The 14,131-nt window shown below is 35.8% G+C and overlaps 1 protein-coding gene across 3 annotated transcripts in view; it reads right to left on the bottom strand.

Annotated features, from left to right (window-relative positions):
* Window positions 1-14,131, bottom strand: part of ATRNL1 (attractin like 1) — a 433,903-nt gene that overhangs the window by 367,622 nt on the left and 52,150 nt on the right. For all 3 annotated transcript variants that reach the window (XM_014872547.2, XM_088169374.1, XM_088169375.1), the window contains exons 6-8: window positions 12,443-12,617; window positions 11,327-11,414; window positions 79-334 (exon numbers count right to left, since the gene is read on the bottom strand). In XM_014872547.2, the coding sequence (XP_014728033.2) occupies window positions 79-334; window positions 11,327-11,414; window positions 12,443-12,617 (519 nt within the window). The remainder of the gene's footprint in view (window positions 1-78; window positions 335-11,326; window positions 11,415-12,442; window positions 12,618-14,131) is intronic.

Raw genomic sequence — 14,131 nt, 5'->3', positions numbered from 1 at the left:
AAAACAAAAATCACTTTTTTCACTTTAAAAAAATCAGCACTCTTTGTACACGATCCAAATGATTTGAAAGTGACTTACTGATGTAGTATTCTTGCACAATGCTTGTGTAACCATATATGGAAGAATATCCAAAAATGACAATCATAACCACATCTCTGCTGTCCAGCTCTACTATGTGTGCTGAATGACCTTCCACAGCATACTGCTGCCCATGGACAAGGACTGCAGGAATTCTGGTGCTCCATGTTTGGCTGGGTATGTTGAAAACCCACAGTTCATCAGTGACATTGCCATAACTCGTTTCAATTTTGCCTCCATACATGTAGATGTCTTCCTGTAAAAATGGGAAGGGAGAGAGGAGAAAGAATATAATGGATTACAGAAAGATAACATCTGAACTGCATACTCCTCTGCTGAGCAATATTTCATAACTGAGCAATCTGACTTAAATCTTCACATTTAATCTTACATTAACCACTCAATATCAGACACTAATCCCAGACAATGATACTTAAACTAAACCAACAATGATAAGGAGTCTATTTCTCTGAAAAATAAACCTAGCCATGAAAATGACACCAAAATGAATCTCAAAGAGATTATTTCTACCAGAAAACCTTTAATTACATGGCTCTTCTAATCCATACTGCAGCACTCTATTTTTAAAAAGCTAAACAGAAAGGATATTCCATTGTTTTCTTAAAGAACAGTTCACAGAATTAAAATGTGATTTGCCACACACTCTGTCTATGGGGATTTCGTTAAGCACGTGCACAAGAGAGAACATTCTCTCCTACTAGCAAAATAACTTAAGTTCTGAGAAAATCCAGTCGCCAGAACCCAAAGAAAAGGAACAATGTGTATATGGAATCACAGACTGATCTGGGTTGGAAGGTGCCTTAAAGATCATCTTCTTCCACCCCCACCACCATGGGCAGGGACACACCTTCCACTATCCCAGGTTGTCCAGCCTCACCTTGGACACTTCCAGGGATGGGGCAGCCACAGCTTCTCTGGACAGCCTGTGCCAGGCCCCACCACCCTCACACTGGAGAACTTCTCACCAGTACCTAAACCAAACCTGCCCTCACACAGTTTGAAGCCATCTCCCCTGGTCCTACCTCTCCATGCCATTGTAAAACATCACCCTCCAGCTCTCTTGTAGGTACAGGAAGGTGCTATAAGGTGTCACCTGAGCCTTCTCTATTCCAGGCTGAACAACCCCAACTCTTCCAGCCTGTCCTCTGGAGAGATGCTTCAGACATGTGATGACCTTGGTGGCCCCTCCTCAGGTCTTGCTCCAACAGTGCTTCCTATGCTAGATCTTGGACAAAAGGCTCCATGAGAGCAGAGCAGAGGGGCAGAATCACCTCCCTCAACCTGCTGCTCGTGCTGCTTCTGATGGATGTGGCTGGCTCCTCTTGAGCACATTTACTAAAATCAAGTCCCACAGGGGAGTGCTTTGAGTTCTTTTTAAGGAATGCAAAACAGATATTCCAGCCATCACGAACCACACACCTCAAGCAGCAGAGCCATCTGTTCTGGTAAGTAATGAGTGATTTACTTAAATATTGACTGAAAGCAAATCCTACTGAATTTCGCTTCATCTGGATTTGCAAGCCAAGGTATGCAAAGTCACAGAACAAATTCCAGATTGTTGGCTTCACAGACTTGCTCAAGGACAGTTTATACTGGATGGAAAAAAAAAAAAAAAACTTCCTCTGGTTCTGAGATTGATACTCAGTCTTTGCTAGGACATAACCACCCCACACACTCTGCATCCCATTCACATGCTGTACAGTTGGGAGTTGTCTTCTGCATTCTGCAATGTAATGTTCTAGAGCTTACCCTAAACTCAGCCTTACCAGGTTTAAATTTAAAAAAGAATAAAAAAGACAAAAAAAAACCAAACAAAAACCCCCCAAATTTAAAAAAAACAAACAAACAAACAAACAAGCAAGCAAACAAAACAAACAAACAAACAAAAAAAGGAAGCTGCAGGTTTAGCACAGCTGGCAAAGTTTGACTTGGCATGAAATACTCAGAAAAAGAGGCCAGAAGATAAGGAAACTACCAAAGAAGTTTCTGCATCAATCATACAGAAATTTCAGACACTGTAAAAGGAGTTGATAGATTTGTTAACATAGACATGTAAATTTAAGGTTATTATCATCGTACATATCAAGAGATGTAAACTCTTGACTCTTTTTGAATGGGCAGGCATGGCAAATGTAGGTGATCAGCAGAATAAGCGTTTTCAGTCCAGCAAAACAAAGGCTTTAGAGGGTTATAATGCTGTCCCATAGAGCTGTGGTTGATGGTAAGGAACAGAACCCAGAACAGTAAGAAAAGACTCCTCATTACCCAGAGAGATTTGTCAGCAAATGCCTGACCAAACTGTCTGATGCACTTCAACAGTACACTTGAAATTTCTGCAAAATTTTCAACTATTTTTTCATTTGAGTCAGGTGAATATTTCTGGATTTGGAATTTAAATCTTTCCTATGCAGGGATCCTCTGTGCTACTGTTGGTGTTTGAACAAAAGATGTTCACAGAAGGAATTTGTCATAGGATTAGAGAGATATGTATCTGAACCCATTCTTTTCCTAAGAGATAAAACATTTCAAAGAGCTTGGTAAAGACCCACAAAAACCAAAGAAGGATGATCCAAAGGAATGGCTTGAATAAATATTCTTCTTGAGAGGATCCTATATGGCTCATTCCTTACAATATCATATAGATCTCCAAAGTCAAATCAGCATCACTAAAATTGTGAACTTATTTTCAAATGCTGATAACTGACTATGGCATAAAGAGAGAACTAATTAAGGAACTGTAGGGGCTGTACAACAGTATTTCAGAAAGCATATATATTTCTAACACTGAGGAAAGACACTTTAAAAAAAAAAAAAGGTGACCTAAAGAGCTGTATGAACTTTGAAATGATTTCTCAGACAGCTGACAACAGCAGTGTCCTCCTCACAGTTTTGCTTAAATGATTCAAAGTTCAGATAAAAGAACACTTCTGTGAGGAGCAATCTTTTAGGTGACACAGCAGATCCTGTATACAAGAATATTCACAGAGAAAAAGAGAAGAAGGTCATGACAAGTGCTTTATCAGCCACAAAACCAGATTTAACTAAGCTTTGCTAAGGGCTATTTCTAAGATTAAGAAACTCCTAGAGCTGGTGAAAAACGCTTTAAAAGTGGTGATTAGTTGAACATGGAGAAAACAAGCTAGGAGAGCAGTCGGTGGAAGAAATACAGAACTCAAATTAAAAAATGTTACATGCATACTTATACAGGGCAAAACCCATCCTCCTAAGCACATGAAGACAGACATTTATTTGGAAAGCCTTATAAGGAATAGATTGTAGGAATGATACAAGTGCAAATGGTCCCATGCAGCAGAAAAATTGTGACAGAAGAGTCCCTTTATAAATGTTATACTACCTTTATAAATGATTTATATACTAAATATAAACCAAGGTACATGCTAAAGGTGAGGCTTCCTGGAAGACACAACACATAAGATACAGAGTTTCAAGTATGCTAGTACACAAACACTGCTGACCTTTACCTGAATTAAGCATAGTAGATATTTGTTTATAAAAGAGCAAACCAAGCAGGACTGCAAAGTAAAATAATATTTTTTTTAAAGACAACAAAAATTATAAAATTGAGAGTCTTTGTGAAATTAGTGCCAAAAGAAGTGTGAAGAATCTGGCCCAAATTAAAGATCTTAAAAACTGTCCTCAGTCTAGAGGAGAGAGAGAATAAGAAGCAGATTTTTCCATGGAAGAGAAAACAAAACAGGTAGATAAGCACCAAGAAGATACAAGGTCTCCAACACATTTGTATTTTAAAGTTCTGATACCAGGCATCAAAAACAATACCTTCAATTACAGTGTGGGAAAGCAAAGTTGAACATTTACTCAATAAATCAACCTTGGCTGTATTATATACATTACATCATATGTGTAACATTCTCTAGGAATTTACAGGAACCTTGAAAGATCTTGTGGTTTTTAAACCAAAATTTCATATAACTACTACTTTATGCAAATTCAAGTATAGAAAAGTGCATTGTTTGTTGAACTTCAGAGTTCCTGCTCAGTAGGGAATTCCAGAAAAATGAGAAATTTCTTCCTGTAAACAGAGCAGGTCGACAGCTCACTCCATCATGACATTCCCACCTACAGATACATCAGTTGGTTTCTTGGCAGGTGTTCAGGTCCAAGCCAACAAAACAGCCAGTGCAGCTCCTGTTTGCTTCATTGGAACTAAACCTTTTCAATAAATGTTTCCATTTTCTCAAATTGCATTTTTTCCCTGAAAAAAGTACTTCAGTGGAAAATTTTGATGAACCATAATGATAAAAAAAATGACAAAAAGTATATGATCTGTAAATATTTGAGTGTGCATATTGGAGAGTGAGGATGACAGCAGAAGGCAGGAATGATAAGACCAAAGCCAGGATTTGAACACAACAGTTAAATCACATTTCTCAAAAGAAGAAAACATTCATTTGATCTAGGATTTCTCTTATAGAGTAATGAATGACATGCACATTTTTGACTGAACAAAATAAGACCAAGAGAATAACTCAAATATAGGCGAAAAAGTAAACTGTCACAATTTGAATGTTGAAAGAATAAATACAACTTACACCCATAAAATTCCTTTTAATTTCTTCATCTTATTGATACCACCATCATCTCTAGAGACGATGTTTGTTAAATAACCAAACAATTCAAATAAAATTAAATGCCTGGTGGCAGAGGTTAAAAAAGAGGGAGCCAGACTCTTCCCAAGGTAATCCAGCAAATAAACCAGACGTGATGTGGACAACTTGGATTACAAGAAATTCAATTTAATTATAAGAATAAACGTTTCTCTTTTCTCATTGAGAATGGTCAAGACCAGAAGAGGTTGCTCAAAGATCCTTGACAGAGGAGGATTCTACAGTGAGGAAAAATGAAATAGTTTAAGGAGGATGTTTTAAAAGATCACCAAAAGACCAGGAGCACCCACTTGTCCCTTAAGTCCCAATCAACAGACTGTACACCAGAGCAGAGTAACACTTGTGCACACCTCACACTGAATCCTGAACAAACAGCCAAAATCATTCATTCCAATGACCTTGGACTTGTTCTCTTCCCTACATCTTATCTCAGTGTTAATATTGATTTTATATTTAATATAAATGCAGTAATTCAAGAATTCTAAAACTTATCATATTTTTATTCCTAAGACTTCACAATTTTTCTTTTTCCTAAAGGAACAATACTTAGCTGCTCAGGCTGTACCTTGGAATGACAAACTCTTATGCAAATCCTGCCTGCATTCCAAAAGAATCTTATCTGGTAGATACCACTAAAAAAGTGTAAAAGAAAAATGCAACAAAGGAGTAATTTACAATCCATTTCTAATGAATTGGAAGGAAGTTAATCATATTAAAATAACCACATAATTTTCATTTTGCATTTCTTAACTATATCATGGCTACACAGAAAAGTTTCTCTCTCAGAAATGAATTTTGTGTCTTAATTCTTATATAAATCTAAACTGTTCCTGAAGAATTGGCCTAAGAAATACAACTCACAAACCACATGAACAGTCATTCTCTATTTTCTTGAAACAAGATCATCAATCTCTTTCTCCCCCAGACTGTATCCATGCCTTGGTATTGAAATTAACCTTATGTAAGCTAACAGAACTCTAGCATTTATTAGGATTTTTTTTTATCTATACTTCTACCTGAAATTTCTAAAAGTTTAGTCAAACCAGTACGTCATTAAAGAAATTCTCAACTTCTTTTTTCTCAAGGAAAATACAAGTCTCACAAAATGTAATCTGGCAATAACTCACCCACAACAGGCTGTTTTTTGCATTCTACATGTACCACCTGGTTTAGGAGTGTCTAATACCTCCTCTTCCTTTCCACAAACTGTTATCTCCTTTAGTATGCTTAACAGATCAAGAACATTTTATGTGTTATATCAAAATTAAAAATTAGTTACATTTCTACTTGATCCAGTAATCCTCCCACCAGACCAGGTCTGACAGACTGGAAAGCAGTCTTAACTCATCCTCCTGAAGCCTAATTTACTTATTCTTAGTTTGTTGTGGGACTATACCCTCTCTGAATAAGAACCTGAATAGGTTACAGGAGAGGAACATTTTAACTTTTGTTCCCAACAGGACCAAGTTCAAGGTCAAGACAATACTGCACCACACTGTCTGTCAGGAAGTCAACCTAACCAAGAGTCATATTGCTGTCACTATTTCTTCATTTTTTGCAGCTTTCCAACAGTTGCTAGGTTTAGTTAAAAATATTAATTTAGGTGACCTTACTTGGACTTAATTTTCAAACCAACTGGAATATAATATTGAAACAAGGAATGAAAAATATGACACTTCCACATAAGGAACCAATCTCTTGATGCATTAGGGCCACTTCATGGAAGGGAACTCTGAATAGGCTTTTCTCAAGACTACATGCAAAAAGTCTAGGGCAGCTCATCTCACCTACTTCTTACACTTTTGAGATCTGCAAATCAGAATAAGAGAGCAAGTTGTGCAGAAGATGTAATTCAAAGTCACACAACAATAAAACTACAGAAATTGCTGGTACAACCAACAAATAGCTACTTAATAGAATAGTTAGAAAATACTTTTATATTTCCAGAGCTATTCAAATTATACTACAATAGCCAACAAAAACAGGCATTAAAAGAATAACAATAAACCAACTGGTGAAAGATTTTATCTTGTTCATAATAAAGTAGGAAAAGTTTTTACTCTCTTTTGCTTTGTTAACACTAGCTTTTGATGAGACCAATAAAAATACCAGAAGATATATACAGACTCAACATCAATACCAATTAATTTGTACAAAGAATCAAAACAATTACCCTTTCTTAATAAAGTTTTAAGAGTGGAAGTAACATTCATAAAACTCAAATGAGTTAAATTAAATTTGACTATATATAAAATGGTCTGTGTACTTCATGGTTACTACTACATCAGCTTGTCTGCTTCATCTCTATCACGAGTCTCAAAGGAAACAAACCTCAAAGCCCAGCCATCCTTCCACTGTCTCAGGACCAGCACCAACAGTTCAATTACAAGGCCAAATTCAACCAATTTTGATGATACTACCAAAAACTAACTAAGTCCCAGCAATGACCACGTATACATCTTGCAGGTAACTCCCTTTCTCCTTAGTTCCAGGGATCCAATATTTTTGAATTTACTCTAACTCCCTACCTAGTCATGTTTATCAAAGCTATAAGTACCTACTTCAAAAACCTCACAATTCATTTCCCCCAGTCTCTTTATAAGCCTATTTCTTATATAAATTATGTCAAAGTACATTGATATTTTCAGTTATCAAGGTGCCAAAAACTCCATACAATTTCTGAGATGCAGTAGAACCACTTGCTAAAAGCACCTTTCCAGTAACCAGCCTGAATACTATTTAACAGCTTAGTTGGTCTAAAAGCAAGAGCTCTCTTATGCTCTCTCCTCTAAAAATGCATTAAAAGTCTTCAGGATTTGTTATAACTATACATCAGTGGGAGTCCTTAGATCTTTTTTTCTTCAGAATAAAGAAGAACAGTACTTCAGTTTTTAAAGAAGCTTTCTGAGGGAAATGGGCACAGTAACTTATTAATTCTCCACAGAGTCAGTCACACAGCTCTAATTTACCTTGCACCACAATCAGGCAATGCTGTCTCTGCACTCTCACTCCAGTCTAGCACTAGGCTCTGAAATCTCGGGAGCTCAAGTCAAAAACTTAATCTAATTTCTTCTCTGTGGATATTTTTTTTCTATCAACCATAAAGGAAACATTCCACAATTACTGGTACAGAGCTGAAAACACAGCTCAAAGCTGCCATCTCTAGGTGATGATTATGTTCAACTGCTCTTCACTAAACTATTTTTTCTAGGTTTGTTTTTTTTTTTTCAAGAGACTGAATATCTAAAAGGAAAAATATCATAATTTTATCCTAAAAAGTTAAAGTTAATGTAAGAACTTACTCCAGAAGGGTGTACTTTTTCCCCTTGAAATTTCTTTGACTTGCATGATCAGCTCCTTTTGGCCCATGTAACTTCTGACATTTCACATAATCACTAGTACAAGCATCATAGTCGTTATTTCACATAGGTTCATTATTAGTGAATCTTAATTGCTAATTAACATATGTCTTCATATATTAATTAGTCAACAACATTCACAGCTTCTTCACTATACCTTTGCTTGCAGCTTTCATTATTATTAACATGAGTTGCACTTCATTGAGATTCAAAGAGATGTCTGAATTAACACAGATCTATCATATTTAATATTTGATGGTGAAAAGATTTCTAAAACAGTTACCCTTTAGTTTGGAATATCTCAAGAAAATATTAGCACCATCAAATAAAAAGGTTAAATTATATTTTAAGCCTTTATTCTGAACTGATAAATGATACATTATTCAAATGTTTGACTAAAAAGTCCGCATTCTACAAGAACTGTAATAATCAAAGTCATTGGTCAAAAAGATCTGACCTTTAGCAATGAACCAGGGAAATGACAGGAAGAAAAGCAAGCTTTGAGTTGACACTAGGGCATGCACAAAACCTAGCTTATGTCACTACTGAAAACACCTCTACAATATTCACCATACTAAACATAGATTCAAGATTCATAGACTCTCTGTAAGAACAGCAGATGCCAGGTAAACAAGACAAAATAAAATATCAGCCCATGTCTTCAACTCCTCTTAACTTAGAGGAAGCACTTACTATATAAAAGTAGAGCAAACAAAAAGAAATTAAAATGTACAACTAAAAGTGCAAAATCTTTAAAAGAAAAATATGAAAAATGTGAAAAAAAATAATTCTAAGACATTGTAAGACATTTCTGCTCAGATTACAAGAATGCTTCCTAAAACAAAACTTTCCATTACAAATTAAAAAATAAATAAAGTTTAACTTAACAGAAGGATAATGGAAACTTAGAAGAAAAACTGGAGTTCAAAACAAAGTTCAGAAACTCCACCAGATTAAAACAGAGACTCACACCAAGACAAGCTATGAAACACCTTAATGAGATGCCTGCAAAACTTATATATGAAGTACTAAGACATCACTTTTCAACTGCATTAGCAATACACCTAACTAGATACTTTGTGATGCCAACAGACTGTCTGAAGGAGTATTCTGAGAAGTGAAAGCCATAGCAACAAAATTAGGTTAACTTTCCCACATGAGTTCATGAAAGACTTTACAGGTATTTCCATAGCAAAAACTAAAAACAGAAAGTTACAGTAGGAAAAAAAAAAAAAAAAAAAAGACCAAACCTGGTAAAGAAAGTCCCTGGAATCAGTTCTGAGGAAATTAAAAGAGCTAACCCTTGTCTGTAGTATGTAAATTCCTGTTTAAAAATGTGTCCATACCAAAAGACTGCTAAGGGAGAGGCAGAAATGACAGAATTCAGTGAGTGAAACAGACAAACAAATGGAGAAAAATTCTATAGCTTTTTGAAAAGGGAAGTTATATCCTGCAAACAGAATATTGGCTTTTTCTGAAGAAATCAAAGGTCCAGATGATACATATACCTGAAGTTTCCAAAAGATGCTTGATGATATTCCTCATGCCCTGAAGGAACTAAGATGTTCTGGAACAAGGAAAATAGACAAGTATATAAAGTTTGGGGGAAATAAAATAGTCACTTCTTAAATGAATAAAGGTAATTAGTGGTGTCCCACAGACATGTGCAACTGGAATTTGTGTGTTCAATATGTTAAAAAACAAGCTGGTATGGGGATGAGTGGGAAAAACAGCAATACTTTTTGACTATACTATGTTATTTAAAATAACTGAGCACAAATAATTGCAGAAGAATCTCTTAATACTGCATGTGCAATACAAGAAAAAATTGAAGAGTAAGTAAATGCTCACATACATAAGGACGAAAGATGTCTATGGAAAAAATAATTTCAAGTCTAGGCATATGGGGAAGGGGTTTTGAATTGCCTAGAATGAGATCCTGAGGATGTAACTGACAATTCTGCAAAAATACCAGTTCAAAGCCAATAGCAGATTTTCAAAAAGCTAAAGTACCCTAAAGAACTAATAGGAAAAAAATTAGACCCTTAATTCCCTATTACATCAATCTCTGAGGTAAGAACACACTAAAGAATGTGATTCCTCCTTTCTCAAAAGGAATATAACAGAATTAGAAGTGGTAAAGGCAATGGTACAACATTATCCAAGGTATGAAATATCTTCCTTATAGAGGATTATTAAAAACACAAGGCATTTTCAGTATGAAAAAGAAATGGTAGCGGGTATTATGGTCTTACAGAAAATCATGAGTAGTATGAGGAAATAAATGGAGAATAAGAAGTATTTATATATTTATCAAAAGTAAGCCAGCTAGTACCAGTTTCTGAAAAGGTTTTATTTCTTAAAAAAATATTCTGGAATTCTTAGGCACAGGATGATGTCAATGTTAAAATAAATACATGGTCCAAAAATTTTTAACAAATAAACAAACAACAGAGATTCATATTTTTTCCACAAAAATACTAACCTATTTTGGGAAATCCCAGCTGCAAAGTAGGACACTATTCTGAGGCAGCTTCTGTAAGTTCCTCTCATTTTTTCTTATATTCTTCCCTAGGCAGTCACTGTTACCCATTATTCAAGAGGTGTTACCAGGCAAGATGAACACTTTGGTCTGACTCGATATAATCCTTATTGTATCAAGGCACCTACTGCTATGCCTTATACAAAGAAATGAAAATTTGCAACACCAATTCTGTATTTCTCTGTCACAGCTAACAAGTCTGTCACCCTCTGTAGCTTGTCTCCCTGACAGCCCCCTCAGGCATGTGTTGGAGCCTTCTCTCCAGTTCTGTCTCCCTGTGCTCCTGGATTCCCTGAGCAGTCCCCACCCCTGGGCCATCTCTTGCTGTGGTGCTGCCAAAGGATCCAGCTACCAGCAATTGGCTCTGCCTGTGGGGTTCAGCCCCCAGGGATGGTGCCTGGTGAGCAAGAGCACTGCTCACAACCCCAATTACATCTCACACACCCCTTTGCCTTTTATTGGCACGTTTAGCGTGGAAGGTTTATGGTCAGCAAAGTGATTGAGAAGTATTGCATAATCTCTGCTCCAAAAACCATGCAATAAACCTAAGTACTGAAGAAAACGTTAATACAAAATATTTAGAAATTAAATTACCCTCAAAAGTTTCTGTTCATGGTGACCCATTTTAAGTTCACTAACAGCACACACATATAAATTTCAGAATACTGAAGACTCCAAACCTGATACAATGCAAGAGTATGTCCATATCTCTGGAGTGGTCCTTTGGATACAGGCACTACATTCCATATGCTGCTTTCCAAATTGTAGCTAGAAGAGAAATAGAAGAGGAAACATTTCCAACCTGAAGAGGAAATAGAAGGGCTTGTATGTTCGACTAACTCTAACATGGTAATTTGTTAGTGTTAGGATCAACAAGATCCTTTGAAGTATTACAACACTGAACTAAATATTCCTCAAGCAGAACAGGAGCAGCTCTTTAAGGGACCCATCAACAATCTCAGAAAATAGGAGTAACTAACACAAAACACAAGACTTGTTCTCTTATCAGTCACATAAACCCCACCTCACCAAACTGCTCATGCCCCATGCTTTTGCACTACTCTGCAGATTTATTGTTGGGCACCCTCTTAATTATATGGTTGATTTTAATCTTCATTATATTTTAATTAATTAATCAATGCATAGCGTTAGATAAGAGATATAAAAAAAAAATAAATGAAGGTAGAAAAGAAAAATCCAAAAGATTATGGGATTTATTTGGGGTGATTGCGAATGTGTGGAAGAAAGCAACAGGTAGACAACAACAGGAGAAGTAAGTATGCTAATAGTATGCTAATAAATATGTCCTAAAACTTGCATTTGCCACATTTAGGGCTTCTGCATATGAAGTTACCATCCAAACCACCTGAGTGCTATTTACAGCTGCTTCAGTTATGCTTCCAACAGGTGGTGAAATATACACAAATATAAATTGCCATAAGTATAAAAAAGTGGTATACAGGTGACCTGCCTGAGCCTACTGGCATGGCACCAGCAGGCAAAGTGCAAGCACTAAATACAAGTGTCCTATAACCATAAACTAATATCAATAATGCACATGGCTTTCAAAATGTAGTTCACCAAATTGAAGTACATATAAATATCACCAACAGTTTGATGTTGTCCATATTTTCATTTTCTATAATCATAATAAAATTACAAGCATAAAATCAGACCATTAATAAACAGAGATATAAACCTTTAAGCTAAATTAGAAGATAGAAACTCCATCCCTGGTAGGATCGGTTTTCCCTAAGCCCCATCAGAAAGGACATGACAGAAAAGAAATCACTCACTTCAACACCATCTGGAATGAGCTGTAGTTAAAGGTGTATCCTCCAATCACCCACATGAACTTCCCGTGGAGGACAGCCTTGTGGGAAGCACGGCCCACAGAGGGGCTGAAGGGCTTCACGTTGGGCAGAATCCAGTAAGACTCCGTGGAGGGGACGTTCAAAGAACAGTCTGGACCTGTTTTGTAAACAAAAGCGCAATTTGTGCAATCTGTTAGACGGGGATGTTAAAGCCAATAAAGCAGAAACAGGGGAGGCTTAATTACAGATGTCAGGATTGCTCATTCTGATAAAATATGGTGTACATTTTTATGTTTAACAGATGCTCAATGAAAAAATTGACAACATGGGATGTCAATCTAGTTGAAAGCATTAGATTAGCTCAAATAATAACAATTCAGTTCCACATTCTTCTCAGAAAACAGACTGTAAGTCAAAAATTGAAAGAAATGCACAAAGGATCACAATTTTAAATCATCTATCATTTAGGTCAAAAACTTTTAGCACTGCATGTTACCTTCGGAGAAAACTATACTGTATTTGAACCAAAATAAGTGTATATCAAAGCAAATAATAATACAGGAAATCAAGTTACAATATCCATTACACTATATTAAATCTTAGAAGTAAAGATTTGCCTTTTGCAAATGCCATTCTGCATCATTTTTCAAGAGGAAAATACACTATCAAGTGCTTTATCAAGAGAATTATTTGAATATTTAAATTTTATAATATTTTATAGACCATTTTACAAAGCCACCAAACCCACAGTTACTAAATTTTATTTTCAAATGTATTTCGGCCAATCATTTTTGTCAAAGTAAGAAAAGTCAGCAAAACGCATAATTTTTTTTTTTTGCTATATGACTATTACAATCATGACAAGCAAAATACACTTTTTATTTGTTCTGTAATAACAAAAATGTGATCTCTTCATTATCAGTTTATACTCTAGATCTTATTTAAAACCTGAATGTACATATGTATACATATATATATAAATATTGCTGATAAAGGCTATGTTTGCAGGGCCTTTGAAGAACCACAGAACAAGTTCCTGTCTGGCCATGTGACTGAACAATAAAACAATAAACAAAATTCAACCCAGTAAAACTGAAAACTAAGAAAGGTACATTTTAGGATCATCTCAGGACAGCTCATGAAAATATTACATCACCACTCAGCAATGGTCAAAGTAAAGACTCATGTCAGAATCAAGAATACTGTTACCCCACTGCATAAATCTGTGGCTTGTGTAACCTTAGAAAACTGTATCCTACTGAAAAAGATGAGATTAGTGCTGGAGAGTGTTTACAGGAGAGTAACAAGGATGTTCCACCTACAGAAACCACTGTATTCCTTTGAACTACTGACTTTTTCACTTGGAAAAAACAAACTTTGGAAGTGAATATGAATGTCCATAAAATAAGTGACAAAGAGGGTGAATATGAAGAGTCCACAGTCTCTCTGAATATAAAGAGCTGAGTTTTACAAAATGCAGCTTGAAGAAGCCATGTTCAAAGCAAACAAGAGGAGACAGTTCTTCATGTAAAAAGTATCAGATCTCTTTGGCAAGGATATTCCCCTGGCAAAGGGTGCTCCAGATGCAAGAATTTACATGAATCAGACATAATTTTAGAAGAGAGAGCTGCTGAAGTTTACTAAGTAAGCTAAATAAGTAATGTACATCAA

Source organism: Sturnus vulgaris, chromosome 8 (genome assembly GCF_052056855.1).
Source record: "Sturnus vulgaris isolate bStuVul1 chromosome 8, bStuVul1.hap1, whole genome shotgun sequence".
Classification (NCBI taxonomy): domain Eukaryota; kingdom Metazoa; phylum Chordata; class Aves; order Passeriformes; family Sturnidae; genus Sturnus; species Sturnus vulgaris.
The sequence above is the reverse complement of the archived record's forward strand: the minus strand, read 5'-3'. Positions and strand labels throughout refer to the sequence as shown.